Source organism: Euphorbia lathyris, chromosome 1 (genome assembly GCF_963576675.1).
Source record: "Euphorbia lathyris chromosome 1, ddEupLath1.1, whole genome shotgun sequence".
Classification (NCBI taxonomy): Eukaryota; Viridiplantae; Streptophyta; class Magnoliopsida; order Malpighiales; family Euphorbiaceae; genus Euphorbia; species Euphorbia lathyris.
The window spans coordinates 135,619,227-135,635,341 of record NC_088910.1 but is presented as its reverse complement, the minus strand read 5'-3'; the positions used below and the strand labels follow the sequence as shown (position 1 = coordinate 135,635,341).

The following is a 16,115-nucleotide window of genomic DNA, read 5'->3' as shown; positions in this document are numbered from 1 at the left end:
ATCGGGTGCGCCGCGCGGCCCACCATCTGGTGGATCGGGTGCGCCGCGCGGCCCACCATCTGGTGGATCGCGCGGCGATTCCTTGCTCCACCAAAGGTGGAGCAAGGAAATCGCACCCGTTTAGTGCGATTTCTGCGTTTTTTTACCTCCGATTTCGGAGGCAAAAATCATGATTTCGTTAATTTTTTTAAACAAAAACATTTATCGAAATACCCATGAATCCTTTGCCTATGCCTACCCTTGGTGCCATGTCGTTTTAGCTCGGCTTTTTGAAAATGCAAAGAAGGTAGAGAGGATTTGAGAAAATTCAATTTTCTTGTTTCAAAAAGTGAGGAGGGCAAATATGTCAAAAATGGACGGTGGACCGGAATTTGGATGCGGTATATAGCAGCTCACTTGTTTTACATACTCTAGTATGATGTCATATCATTATCACGGGTGAGACACGTGACCAAGTTCAGGTCATATCATTATCATGGTTGAGACACATATTTCTATATGGTCTTTTGCATCGGCCCTTAACAAGGGCCCGATGTAAATAATATAAGTATTTGTGTCGGTCTTTGTTAAGCGGCCGATGTAAACACATAAACAGGCTTTTGCATCGGTCCATAACAAGGGACCGATGCAAATAATAAACATATATGCATCGGTCTCTTGTAAGGGCCCGACGCAAATACTTATTTCACTACAATTGCATCGGTCTTTAGTAAAGGGCCGATGCAAATGTGTTATTTGCATCGTGTGTCAAAAGGGGCCGATGCAAATGCAGCGATTTCAAATGAACGTTTTTCTACAATCGAGTTATCAGAATCTTGAAAAACTGGTTTGACTGTTATTTAACTGTTAGATCAAATCTTCCAAACAAGTTTCTCGATAAATTAAAACAATTTGTTATATTTTTTGTTGGTTATTTGTAAATATATTAGTAACAAAGTAAAAGTTTGATAAAAAAATAATTTATTAATTTATATGTGACAGACTTTTTTTTGAATCATTTTTTTTATAATTGTATTAGTAAAACATTAAATATCTTAGATATAAATGATATTTGAAGAGTCCGATGTAACAGTTAAATACCAGTCAAATCAATCATTTCAAAATTTCAATAACTTAGAACTAAAATTTATGTTCTTTAGAAACATTAGTATTAAATTTGGATCATTTTATACGTTAGGACTAAATTTACCTTTATCGAAAATATTAGAACTAAATTTGTTGATTATCCAAAAAAAAAATTAGAGGCCAAATACATCACCAGCTCCCTCAACTTGTCCCAAATAGTAGATTGGCTCCCTGAACTTTGTAAGTCTCTCACCAGCTCACTAAACTGACTTATTTCATATCACCAGCTCCCTAAACTTGTCCATAAAAGTAGATTAATTTCCTGAACTTTGCAAGTGTCTCACGAACTCCTCAAACTTGGTTATTCTGTAATAACTAAATACAAAAACTATAATACTAACTCTCGATCATCATCCATTCAATCTCTCAAACCTGCAACACTAACTCTTATAATAGGTTGAAAGGTAGGAGAAACGAAAAAATTACCTCTCGAATAGATGAATACATATTTTTAGAATTTAGGTTTAATAAGTTTTTGTATTTAGTTGTTACAGAATAAGCAAGTTTAGGGAGTTGGTGAGACACTTGTAAAGTTCAGAGAGTTAATCTACTTTTATGGACAAATTTAGCGAGCTGGTGATACGAAATAAACAAATTTAGAGAACTGGTGGGATACTTTTAAAGTTTAAGAAGCCAATCTACTATTTTAGACAAATTCAAGGAACTGGTAATATATTAGACCAAAATTAAATTACTTCACTCGTAAATTCACAACATTTATTTAAGAAATTTATTTATTTTCCAAGAATTTCATAATATTCAAAGTTGACCAATCTTGTAATCTAGAATGTGAGCGTGTTTGAAAATTGTCCAAAATTACGTCATCAGTGACGTTTGATAACATTGACAAAGATTTTGATTCGTCCATCTGGCAGCTGATAATGCAGTCTTACCTGTATACTATCTGAAAAAAAAACATTATGACAAAAAAAAAAAAACATAATTAAGCCCCTGAACTTTGCATATTTTAAAGATTAAGCATCTGATCAATTACTTTTCCATATTGAGCCCTTAATTATTGATTTTATTATGGATTTGGCTTTTATTTAACTTTTCTCTCGAATTTGGGAGAGGAAAAGATTTGGCAATTTTAATGCTGAAAATCACAAAATGGGAGAGGAGGAGATCGAGTTTGGAAGAACCTAGTGAAAATTAATTTATGTAATTTCTTGTTACTTTCTACTCTTTATCTATCCTAGTCAATAAGCTCTTATTTTTATTTGTCCACGTCAACAAGCCGAATCACCTTAACGATGTTTGACGTCCAAGCTCGATGGAAAAGTTAAATAAGAGCCGAATCTATAACAAAATCAATAATTAAAGGTTTAATGTGAAAAAATAATTAATCAGAGATTTTATTCTTAAAATAGGTAAAGTTCATGGACTTAAATATGCTTTTTACCTTTAGTTATTGAATTTGTTAATAGGGAAGTATAAATTACACCAAAATTTCTCAATGGACCTGAAGGCCGGATCAGAAAATTAGGCTCTTTTCTTTATCACGAAAAAAACTGAACTGAACTGAATTATAATTAAATTAAAATAATAATATAATCTTTTAAAAATAGTAATAATTAAAATAAAATTTTGTAAAAATAATAATTATAATAATTATTATTATTATTATAAAAAATAATTATAATTATAATAAGTAAAGATAAATTATTAAACTGATCGATATTAATCTTATATGAATAATGTCATATCATTTTAACAATGTTATGAAAATCGGATCGGACCGGTCGGTTTGACCATAAGCTAGTCAGATCTCCGTTCCAGTTGACATTGGTTTTTAATATACTCAAATAATCGGATTGAACCGCTTAAACCGACCGGATCAATTGTGAACAGTCCGGTTAAACAGTTTGGTCCGGCTAGCCATTCTCCCATATTTAATTTAAAAAAAAATGTGTTGAATGAGAGATTCAAACTTGGACCATTAGATATCACCGTATGCATCTTATCACTAAGTTATCTTTCAACTTCTAATTAATAAAAACATTATATACTTATGTATTATACTAATACTTAAAATTTAAAATATTATTTAGTATATTCTTCAAAAAAAAAATATTATTTAGTATTTATTTTTTTATATATTTTGATAAATATTATTAAAAAATTAATATAAACAAAGGTTACTTAGCATTTAAATTTTAAATATACATAAAATAAAATTTAACACTCTTAATAAAATTTAGGGAAAAGTACAAAAATAAACCTTGTGGTTTGGCCCATTTTCGAACTGCACCACAAGGTTTATTTTTGTACTTTTCCCTAAATTTTATAGTCTAAATTATATATATATATATATATATATATATATATATATATATATATATATATATATATATATATTATTCATGAGGTCATCCGGTTCAACCAATCTGAGTCAACCGGTTGAATCAATTGACCCCTGACCCAATTGTCAATCCGGTTCGACTTTCGATCTAGTTCTTAAAACATTGCATTTTAACCACTGATGTGGTATTATCTTAATGGCGTAACCAGTACTAGTCTCGATCCACAATATAATTTTTCAAATTACATTTATATTCTCTTTAACTCAAGTCCTATTTAGGAATCTTATTCCAATTAAGGGATAAGCTATAAATTTAGTTTTATTGAGAAAGCTAACTTAGAATTAACATATAAAATAATACAATCTTAATATTAATATTTATTACCTGATGCAATTTTAAGTCTAATTGATGAAAATTTACCTTTTACGTGTGATTTCATGTACGGGTATCAGACTAACTACTCTTTAATCTCCGGTGTTCCAACCATTCAATTAGGTTTGAAACCGTACATCTTTTGTTTATGAAAAATATTATCTTTTTTCAATAAGGCTTAAAATTGTACCAAATAATAAATATTAGGATTACTATTTTTTTCCGTGGAGACTAAATCCACTCTTCTTAAATAACCATATGATTAAATTTTATATCCCTTCCAATTATGTTTTATCCTCGTATCGAAATCCATTCAACTCAACTCTCTCTATATATGTGCAATCCTCCATATCGATTTTGATGTCATTTATAAAAGAAACAAAATAAATCCTTGATATATAGGTAGGTCTGATAATTTATAATCTCTAAACGAAATAAGAGATAAGACCATTTAATAAAAAGAATTGTACATAGTAATTTAAAATATATTTTAATAAACGAGAAATAAACAAATATTTTATTAATAATTGTACGGTACATATTATTACATTCACTAAATACATACATTTGTTTACCTAAAATAAAATAGATGTTTCACAATTTCTTTATATTAACTCACAATTTATATAAAAAAAATCAATTGGACCTCTTTTAAATCTAAAATACTAATTATTTGGGCCTTTAAAAGTTAAATAGTATTAATATATTTATATAAAAAAAAACTATATATATATATATACCCAATTAATTTTTTTCCTGAACCTTAGGCCAACGCACTCCTAGCCTATGCCTAGTGCCGACCCTGTATATAAGAGTCTCTTGAATTTGAATATGATTGTCCCTCTAAACTTATGAAATGTTTCATTAGCCTCCTAAGTTGCTTAAAGTGATATATTGAGCATCTGAATTTATTTTAAGCGGCCTATCAACCTCCTGAACTTGTTTACACTGATATAATGGTCTTCCAAACTTGCTTAAAACGATATATAATTCAATTTGTCAAATTCTTTCTTGCTTTATCACGCAATCCTAAGGGAGCTAATCGTGTTATTTTAAGCAGGTTAATGGTAGCTAACAAGACATTCTGTAAGTTCGGGGGACAATCAATTTTTTGGGCCAACTTGAAGGGACTCTTGATGTATTAAGGCCAAAATAATAGAAGAAGGAATTGATAGCCCGTAAAACGACACACAAAATATGATGGAATTTGAAATAATAAAAGGGATAAGGTATAAATTTAGTCCTATAATTTTAGGGGAGCAGATTAGGTCTACACTTACAAAATAGTGTAATAGTAAGCCCAACATTTAGCAAATGATGCAATTTCAAACCGTATTAACTACGAAAGATGAGTTTTTCATGTGCAAACTCATGTTATGGTCACCCCCACTCTCCAGCGTTCTAACCATCTAGTAAAGCTTGAAATTCCACATTTTCAGGTAATGAAAAAAAAAACTAATTTCTGTTAATAAAACTTGAAATTACACCGTCTGGTAAACTTTCATTGTTTTGTGCGTGGCGGCAAAATCCGATCTTCTCCAATAACCATATTGTTAAATGTGTAACTTATCTCTAAAAAAGGAAGGGTCAATATATGGAGAGGGAGATGTTAAGGCGTTGTGAATACGATTAAGAGTAGGGGTGAAAAAATTACATGTGATCTGATTATACGACACAAAATAAACACGTAATTATAGTGTTTGCATTTAGCTCATGTTGGATAAATAATTTTTTATATTGTGATTATTTGTCAACTTAAGACTTAAAAATACAATAGATAAATGGAGTGGACATGAGAGATCTTGTTATGTCAAAAGGATACTCTGATGCTAGTTGGATATATGATATAAAAGATTCCAAAGATACAAGTAGATATGTGTTCGCTATAGCACTAGGAGCAATGTCCTAAAAATTATCAAGACATACGATAATAACTAGATTCACATGGAGTTTGGATTTGTATCCCCGGATAAAACCAGAAAAGAAGCCGAGTAGCTGCAAAACTTATTAGAGAATATTCCTAAATGGTCAAAACTTGTGCTCACAATTTCTTACATTGTGATAATTAATTAGCCATTAACAAAAAAAACAAAATGTGATGTATAACGGTGAAAATCAACACATGCTTTGTCGAGACAAGACCATTAGACAATTAATCTCAAGATGAGTTATCTCAATTGAATTTGTAAGATCAAAGGAAAGGATAATATTGCAGATAGATCTGGGCATGGCCAACGAGCCCGCCCGACCCAAACCCATTTAGTCGGGCTTGGACACATGAAAATACTGTCATGTCCGGCCCGGTCCAAACTCGTATAAGTCCACCAAAACTGGGCGGGCTTGGCTTTACGAATTCTACATCGGGCCGGGCCGACCCTGCCTGATATACTATATATATATATATATATATATATATATATATATATATATATAAATTATAAATTATAATATATTTTTATAAATATAAATATAAATTATTTATACTTAAAGTTTGTTGTGTTGTGTTTATTTATAATTGATACTACGAGCGAATCTAGCAATTCACGTTTTAGTTCGAGCAATTGTCAGTTATTTGTATTAACAAAAGCAATCGCCAATGAATCGATGTATCAATCAAGCAATTCATGTTTTAGTTCAAGCAACTGTAAGTTATCCGTATTAACCAACGCAACTGTCAATGACTCGATGTATCAATCAAGCAATTCATGCTTGACTATAATCAATGTTGTATAGATCATTTCGTATGCAAATCAACCAATTCATGTTTTAGTTCGAGCAATTATCGATGCTTCGCTTTAGCTAAAATAAGTGAAATAACTCGATATACAAATCAAGCGATTCATATTTTAAATCGAGGAAACGTGGTTATATAACATCCCACTCTCTAAATCGAGCAATGCATATGGGGCAACATGTCAATGTTTGATTGACAAATCATAAAACAAAAAACCCTCTCAAAATGTTATCTCGAAACCAAGAAATTCTATTATGATCTCAGTCTATAAAAGAATAACAATTGTGTTCGAGTGAAGCATTATTAAGCTTTAGCTCAAAACAGTGAAATACCTCGATATACAAATCAAGCGATTCATGATTCATGATTCATATTTTATACCGAGCAAACGTGGCTATAAAACAGCTGACTCTCTAAATCGAGCAATGCATATGGGGAAACATGTCAATGTTTGATTGACAAAACTAAAACAAAAAAGCCTCACAAAATGTTATCTCGAACAAACGTGGTTATAAAACAGCTGACTCTCTAAATCGAGCAATGCATATGGGGCAACATGTCAATGTTTGATTGACAAAACTAAAACAAAAAAACCTCACAAAATGTTATCTCGAAACCGAGAAATTCTATTATGATCTCAGTCTATAAAAGAATAACAATTGTGTTCGAGTGAAGCATTACTAAGCTTTAGCTCAAACAAGTGAAATAACTCGATATACAAATCAAGCGAGACATATTTTAAATATATAACAGCTCACTCTCTAAATCGAGCAATTCATTCATATGGGGCAACATGTCAATGTATAATTGACAAAAAATAAAACAAAAAAGCCGCACAAAATGTTATCTCGAAACCGAGAAATTCTATTATGATCTCAGTCTATAAAAGAATAACAATTGTGTTCGATTGAAGCATTACTAAGCTTTAGCTCAAACAAGTGAAATAACTCGATATACAAATCCAGCGAGTCATATTTTAAATATATAACAGCTCACTCTCTAAATCGAGCAATTCATATGGGGCAACATGTCAATTTATGATTGACAAAAGATAAAACAAAAAAGGCGCACAAAATGTTATCTCAAAACCGAGAAATTCTATTATGATCTCGGTCTTTGAAAGAATAACAATTGTGTTTGAGTGAAGCATTATTAAGCTTTAGCTCAAACACGTGAAATAACTCGATATACAAATCAAGCGATTCATATTTGAATCGAGCAAATGTGGTTATATAACAGCTGACTCTCTAAATCGAGCAATTCACATGGGCAACATGTCAATGTTTGATTGACAAAAAAACAAAACAAAAAACCCTCACAAAATGTTATCACGAAACCGAGAAATTCGATTATGATCTCAGTCTATAAAAGAATAACAATTTTGTATTAAGCTTTAGCTCAAACGACTGCAATAACTCAGCGATTCATATCTTAAATCGAGCAAATTTGGTTATATAACAGCTCACTCTCTAAATCGAGCAATTCATATGGGGCAACATGTCAATGTATGATTGACAAAAGATAAATCAAAAAAGCCTCACAAAATGTTATCTCGAAACCGAGAAATTCTATTATTATCTCGGTCTATAAAAGAATAACAATTCTGTGTGAACGAGTGAGCATTATTAAGCTACCTTTCCAAGAGTAGAGTTCTTTTTTTCTATAGACAAACTTGTGACTTCTTGATTTTTATTATTCTCATTGAAATGGTCTCTGAGAAATTCAACAGCCATGAAAGTAAGAGCGGAGGCAGGGATGTACCATGTTATCCTGGGGATGCTTCCTCTGAACATTCCCTTCATACCTTCCTTCTTCCATATCCTTTGCATTGCATCCAACCACCCATTGTACCTTCAATTGATTCATAAAACATTAAAAAGATGATTCTTTCATCGTTAAACTTACTTAAAATTACATGATTAACCCTTCTTTGGACTAGTTGAACCATGTATCACTTTAAGCAGGTTCTACGGACCAACGGGTCGCTTTAGACATGTTCAGGGGTAATAGATCACTTTAACCAAGTTCAAGGGGCCATTAAAGTAACTTTAAGCAAGTTCACAAAGCTAACGAGACATCTCCAAAATGTTAGGCTGAATACACCAAGGGTCCCTGAAATTGGCCCATAAAACCAATTGAACTCCTAAACTTTGAGGATGTTTCGTTAACCCTATGAACTTGCTTAATGTTAAGAATAATTGAAATTACGATAAACGAAAAATAAGCAAACACACAAGAATTGTTTACCCAGTTCGCCACTCTATATGAATGACTACGTCTGGGGGCACTACCAAGCCAGGATATTTCACTATAATAAAAGAGATACGGATTACAGAGAAAGAGGTTACATTTAGTTGGATCGCTGCAGTTGGGCCTATATATATTTGTCTCCAAAAGCCCAACACTTAAAGTGACTTTATAATCCCATAATGCTACGTGGTAGAGTAAGATGCAATTTGAGCAAGCTGAAGCATATATCATTTTAAGCAAGTTCAATGGTCAATCTATCACTTTAAGGAAGTTGAAGCAGCTAAAGATCAATTTAAGTAAATTAGGGTGTCAATAGGTCACTTCAAATAAGTTCAGGCGGCTAATGAAACATTTCCAAAGTTCAAAGGGTCGGTTTTTTTGGCCAAATACTTTGATGTATTAAACCTAAAAGTTATGTGATCAAACACAAACTGTACTCTCCGACCGTATGATAAATAATATGTGCATTTCAGAACAGTCAATCAAGGGGCAGATTTTGCGGGAAAAAGGAAGTACCAAGGCCAATTATACCAAAATTGAAATAGAGGGGCCTGAATGAATGACAAATTGTGGGAAGTACACAGGCTAAATGAGTCAAAATTATAGGGACCTGTTTTTCAAATTTAACCAAGTACAGGGTCCACACATTTGTTTTTGCCCCCAAGAATATCCATATAGAAATTTAAAGACAAAGTAATAGTAATAAATACCTTATAGTCGAACCTTGTACTTGTAATCTTGTTTTGATGACATCCAAGGGTGTGGTAAGATATGCACTGAAACCTGAATCAAAATTTAAGGGGATAAAGGTAAAAAAAATACCCCTAACGACAATCCGACTCGCATAACCCTCAAATTACATGAATTAGAGTTAAGATTTAATGGGTGGGGGTCGTTAACAAGTTGACATGTTTAACCTGCAAAGTAAATTGGTCGTGTCAGTGGGTTGACTCGTCAACTTGTTATGACCTGTATAATTTTTTAGGAGTAGGCAGATTGTGTCAACCCGACCCATGTAACATAAAGTAAATTTATAAATACTATGGATTTACAAGTCATTTTATCCTAGTATGCATGTTTACATATATATATATATATATATATATATTCTCGGTTTTTTAAGAGGATGCACAAGAATTAAGAAAAACGATTAATTTTAACTAAAATTTTTTGTTATCCATGGATTCAATCAAAATGTCATGTATTATGAAACAAAAAAAAAAAATCTATAGAAGACATCTCTTCTATTGTGAAACCGAGTGTGTGTGTATATATATAACCTTTCCTTTCCTTTCCCTAGCATTTATAATTTATTAATAAATTTTGTAATAGGTTAAGTGGGTTAGTGGATTTTTATAAACCATTAATTTGACCACAAGTGTTGTAAATGGCCACTCATGTCAAACGGGTCATGTTATTTTTGGGTCAAATACATGAATATCATAATTAAGTACAAAATTACAACTAAGTCATATCACCAAACTTAATTCTTAATATGTCATTATTCTTTATATATTATGATTTTACACCATAGTTTAAAAATTCTAAACTTCAATTCATAAATTATAAACCCTAAAAAATATATTTTAGATTTCTAATTTATAAATTCTAATCCTTAAAATATATTAAAAGTACTGATTTTACTAGTTTGATATAATCCAAAATTATGACTAACATAGTTGTAAATAGTTGTTAAAAAATGAATTTCTGTGTAACTTTCCCTTACCTACATTTAATTCATTCAATTAATCATGTCAATCTGTTAAAATTTTGTGTCACCGTGTCAACCCATTTGCTAAATGAATGCCAGGGTTGACCCTTTACAGGTCCGGAATGAATGAATAGATACGAATACGATATGTTTATTGACCCGTCAACCATTTTGACACCTCTATTTTTAGCTATAAACATTGAAGTGGATTTGAAGTTCTTTCAGTAAGAAGTTTTATGTTTTAAAAATGGAAATTGTAGTTAACTTGAACTAGAATTTGATTTAAAGCACACGTAAAGCACATACCACCAGCCAATCCTCCTAGCACAAGCCCCTCCAAAGTACTATTAGTTGAGTAATTCAAATTAGGTATCCATTTCTTCTTCCCATATTCTGTCAAATCCTTCAGGCCTTCATAAAACATAACCTGAATTTTGTACATACAATATTAACTTAAAACATGTTTTATATCAGTGTCAATAACTTTGAAGGAACTTCTTACAAGTAAATTACATCAATGATCCTCCAACTATAGAAAATAGAAGAAATGCTACAAATCTTATATTTTTAACGAGAAAAATAAAAACATGTATATTTTTTATTTTCCACATGGCAACTTTTATATGGAAAAAAATAAATTTTTATTTTTAAATTTCCACATGGTGAGATTTTAACATGTCATCCATGTGGTATCTCCGGCGAATGTATTCACTGATTTCCAGACAAAATGATCATCAGTGAAACCAAAATTAAACAATGATGGTGTTTTCATTAAAAATTTAAGATTTATGTCATTTCTGTTTCATTTCCGATAGTTGGAGAACCATGGACGTAAATAACCCAATTTTTGGGGATTAAAGAAAGAGAGCATCAACATTCTCACAACAATACAAACCATTAAACCGGCATATGGCACATCTCTAGCAAGCGTAGACCAGTAGCTGCAAATGGAAAACAGTAAAACTAAAAAACAAGCAGTGGAAAATGAAAATTTAGAAGCATTCCCCATGCATGAAGAGAACCCTTTGATTAATATTTGGACAAAAATACCTTTATTGTTGGGGTAAATTACATCCATGAATGACCCCTCAAGTTAGGCCTTACTTTCTTTAAGGTCTCTCACCTTCAAAACCGGACTGAAAGGTCTCTAAACTTTACCTTTTACTAACATAAAAGTCCCTTAACTTTTAACCACTTCAATAGTAGGCAACCCTCCATTGTAGAACATATTCTTAAACTTTTAAGTTTTAAGATCATTTAGGTAATGTTTAGTTAGGAGAGATAAAGTGGCTGTTTAGAGAGAGAAAGCTTCAAAATGGTGATTTTGGAAAACTGAGAAAATGTGGTTCCGTAACAAATGTGGTTCTAAACAACTTTAATTACTGAACTTTTCCATTTTGAGGTCGTCAATGATCATTTTGAGGTCAATTACTTTCATAAGGGACTTTTATGTTAATAAAGGCAACGTTCAAGACTACTAATATCTAGTTTTGATGGTGAGAGGCCATAAAGAAAGTTAAGCCTAAATTGAGGGGTCATGAGTGTACTTTACCCCTTATCGTTGCCAGCCAAGAGAAATTTTCATGGTATAATTATGGGCCTAACATTGGCAAGTTGGCCAATTCCAGACATCTTTAAACATAGTAAAATTCGTTTAGACAACTACTAGAGATTTGTTGCAGCGATTTACCCAGCATATAATCCTCTTGGTCCTTGCTCCTTCAGTATTGATTTGGCAGCTTGAAACATTCCAGAATAATAGCCATACATCTGCTTACCAGAATTTACATGAACGTTGGCTTTCATGGTAGCTTCAGTCCAAGAAGTTATTGTGCCCTGCACCTGCATCCTTTGCTTTATTACTTCGCATGGAACATATACAAAAGAACCAAGTGTATCACCTGAAAATTTGAACAAGAAGATCATGAAATGATGAACTAGATTTGTCAGAGAAATTGAATAGTTGGTCACTCCAGAATTATGAAAAGTCCAAATCAACAAAATCTTTTAAAAATTAATGAAATAGTAAAAATAAAATAGGTGTTTGACCATAATTTTGGGTGATGTTGATAAAAAAGAGAGTCAATGATGTATCGAACTTGTCCAAGTTATCATTTCGATAAAAAAAATTACACATTTTTGTTGATTTGCATGTTAATGTTACAGCAATGTAAGTTCGAGGATTTTTATGTCTAAGAAATGAAGTTTAGGGACCATAATAGTAACACTATACTTTAGGGGCCATAGATGTAATTTACCTAAGGTTTTCATGATATAGCAGCATAAAGCCTTTTCAAATGTCCAGAGAGTATGTAAAATTGGCCAAGTACATACACAACCCTTCCAAGTTGGCCATAAAACCTGATTGTCCCCCGAACTTTGAAATGAGAGATTAACTCCTTAAACTTTCTTAAATTGACCTATTGGCTCCCTGAACTTAAAGTTACTTATTGACCTCCTGAACTTGCTTAAAGTGATATGCGCTTCAATTTATCCAAATTTCTACTTGCACTACCACATAGAATTTAAGAGGCTAATCATGTCATTTTAAGCAACTTCAAGGGGCTAATCAATCGTTTTAAAAGTTAGAGGAGTCATTAGACTTTTCTGAACAAGTTTGGAGTGCTACGGTTGTATAATGCCAAATGATTGCAAATGAGATTGATGCAAATTGGTATTATTCACACAAAAAGTGTATAAGTATACTGCTCAAAGGTTGTTTGGAGCACATATGTGATATTGCACTTTCACAGTATTGATAAGACCATACCATCGTGAATAAATTTTTGACACGACAACAGGTTTATAAAGACAATTCAACCGACACTACATGATTAACACGACTATCATTTTTCTTACATTTATATCATTTGGAACATATATATAACATGATACATTTTTAACATGATAACCCGAACTCCCACTCCTAATTGTGAATGGAAGTAATACAAGGCTCAGAAGGTGAAGACAGCTTACCAATACCGCCAGCAATGAAATGAGCCCAATGACCCCCAAGGTTAGGATGGGATTCTTCAATCCACTTCTTGGTAGACTCTATGAAACCAAAATATGTTGCTCCAGTTGCAAGAGATCCGGTTACTCCAGGACCTATACCTCTATAAAAACCTGAACAATAGTCAGTACGGACAATCGTAGAAATATAAACAACAATCACATGTACTCTGAGATCCAGTTACTCCGGGACCTATACCTCTATACAAACCTGAACAATAATCAATACAGACAATCATAGAAATATAAACAATAATCACATGTACTCTTGATCTGATCCCTCCAAGGAAAATGTAATGTTTATAATCAGCTACAAAATGTAGTTATTGGGGGAAAACAGATTTAGACTTTACATATAAAACCGTATAATGTTAGAAATAACGTTTTGTAGATGGAGGAAGTTCAGAGTCCATCAACGGCAGATTTAACAGATACCCATTTTCCGTTAATTTGATCCATGTCTGCATCACCTAGCTTCCAGGGGTGTCCATGTGGAACCAAATTAAGGGGAAATGGTTTTTTGTTGGATATAACATTAATGGAGTCTGAAATTGTTTCATCTGCAAAACGTAAGTACTAACATTGCATGTTTTTATATGTGGAGTCTAAATTTGTGTCCTCCAATAGCTATATGGTTAAATTTGTACTTTATCCCATTATCTTATCATCAAAACCCAAAAATTACTAAGAGATTGAGAACCAGATATCATAATAAGAAATAAAACTCTGATCATTTACCTCTCATTCCATCAGCAGCCCAGACAGCTCGGACCATCTGCCGGATGCTCTTCTGGCTCTGAATTAATGAATGTAAACTTAAGAAAACACTTCTCTAAACCCCAAAATATCACTAAGTAACTGTTAAGTATTAATTAATCAAATAAACGTAGAAACCAATAATTCAAACCTGACTACCACTAAAAATAGCTTGACTCTGAATTCTTGTCTTTATGGTATCAACAGGATGCATCATTCCTTCCCCAAAAGCCCCAGCAATTCCTCCCCATAAGAACTCTCTCCACACTTCACCACACAACATCAAATTAAACAGAAAAGATTATTAGTTCATGGCCGGATATACAATGAATTCTAATGTTGAACGAAGAAGGGAAGTTAAAATGGAATCCACAAAAGCAAAATCGCAAGTTAGGAGAAAAACTGACCAATAAACTGATTATGATGTGAAGTGCTTAAATTCAATGTGAAAGGCTGACTTGCTGCGTTGGAAGTTGGGGTCTGAACCGCCATTTTTAGCGGCGTCAGCTCTTGATTGTCAGTGTTTCTGCGCATTTGGGCTTAGGTTTTGCAGCTTGAAAATTTTGGGAAATCTGTATCATACAAGTTCAAGCTCGAATGAATTTGTATCAACTCAATCTGAAGCTCAAATTGACAGTTACCCACATAAATTCCCAATTCCCAATAATCGAAGGCACTGGATTTTGATGAATTTGGACCAGAAATTGAAGAGCAGAAGCAAGCAGAGGCGCAGAGCTAGGAGTAGTTTAGAAATGGCAGAAAATAAATTTAGGGTTTCTAAAATTTGACACTCATTTCGTACATATATTAGCTTAAAATGACGCCGTTTTCGAGTTAGAGAAAGGAAAACACTTGTGAAATATGATTTCTAAACTTGGGATAAGATAACTGGACACAATTTTATCTCTAACGTTTAAAATGGAACAACTTTATCCTTAAGGTTAAGGGTTAAAAGCAATTTTATTCTTAACATTCATAAATTTGATCAATTTGAAAAATAATTCTTCAAACTGTCTTCTCAATCACAAATTTCATCATCTACACTTTACATGTACATCATTTTATTACTCATTAGTAACATATCACAAACACATTAATAGATGTAAAAAAAAAATTTAAAAAATTATACTGTATTTTATACGCGTTGGACAGAAAAATTTAAATATTTCGCCAAATTTAAAAAATATTAATCTTTAATTCTATTACTAAATAAAAGAAAAATGTGAAAACTTTTTTTAGAACTAATCGATGTGTAACTGGTGCATAATAAGTAGCAAACCATCTATATTTTGTAATGATATATAAAATCGACCTAACTTACCAATGTTAGGAGTGAAATTGCTCTTTACTACCAACGTTAGGGGTAAAATTGCATTATTTTAGATGTTAGTGGTAAAATTGCTCTTAATGGTTAAGAGTATGGGTATTTTTGCACCTTATCCCTTTATACTTATATATCTCAAAGTTTAATGGAAAAGAAAACCGAATCACATCAGAAGATAAAAGAAAGCTTAAAATATCAAATTAAAGACCTAGTCAAGGACTAGCTAATGAGTGAGCAACAAAGTTGGTTGACTTTCGATTAAAAATGATAAAAACATCAACACACTCAGCTAATAAACATCGACAAGAATCAATAATAACCTCAAACTCAGTAAAATCCTTAATTCGAGTCAGCATTGCTCGTATTATCTCATCTACATCAATCTCTACGATCACATTAGACCATCTGTGATCTTGCACCATCTTCAATGTTTGTTGCATGTTTGTTGCAATCCTAAAATTTCTATTGTCCGAAGAGTAAAAAACTTAAAGACAAATGCTCCCGAATGATCCTATAACACATCACCAT

The 16,115-nt window shown here is 32.2% G+C and overlaps 1 protein-coding gene across 1 annotated transcript; it reads right to left on the bottom strand.

Moving 5' to 3' along the window:
* Nucleotides 1–7,370: 7,370 nt before the first annotated feature.
* On the bottom strand, nt 7,371–15,049 carry LOC136211069 (S-adenosylmethionine carrier 1, chloroplastic/mitochondrial). The gene is made up of 9 exons (XM_066002590.1): nt 14,671–15,049; nt 14,415–14,530; nt 14,246–14,303; nt 13,472–13,621; nt 12,186–12,396; nt 11,391–11,436; nt 10,802–10,922; nt 9,495–9,567; nt 7,371–8,385 (listed from the first exon to the last, which is right to left on the bottom strand). Exons 1-9 carry the CDS (start codon nt 14,795–14,797, stop codon nt 8,160–8,162), a joined length of 1,128 nt encoding a protein of 375 aa, XP_065858662.1. The 5' UTR covers nt 14,798–15,049; the 3' UTR covers nt 7,371–8,159.
* Nucleotides 15,050–16,115: the final 1,066 nt, after the last annotated feature.

Coding starts and splice junctions, on each gene's coding strand:
- LOC136211069 (XM_066002590.1), bottom strand. CDS start 14,797: ATGCGCAGAAACACTGACAATCAAGAGCTGACGCCGCTAAAAATGGCG. Junction 13,622..14,245: donor GGCTGCTGATGGAATGAGAG/GTAAATGATCAG, acceptor ACTATTGTTCAG/GTTTTTATAGAGGTATAGGT. Junction 11,437..12,185: donor CCAAGAGGATTATATGCTGG/GTAAATCGCTGC, acceptor TTCCATTTGCAG/CTACTGGTCTACGCTTGCTA.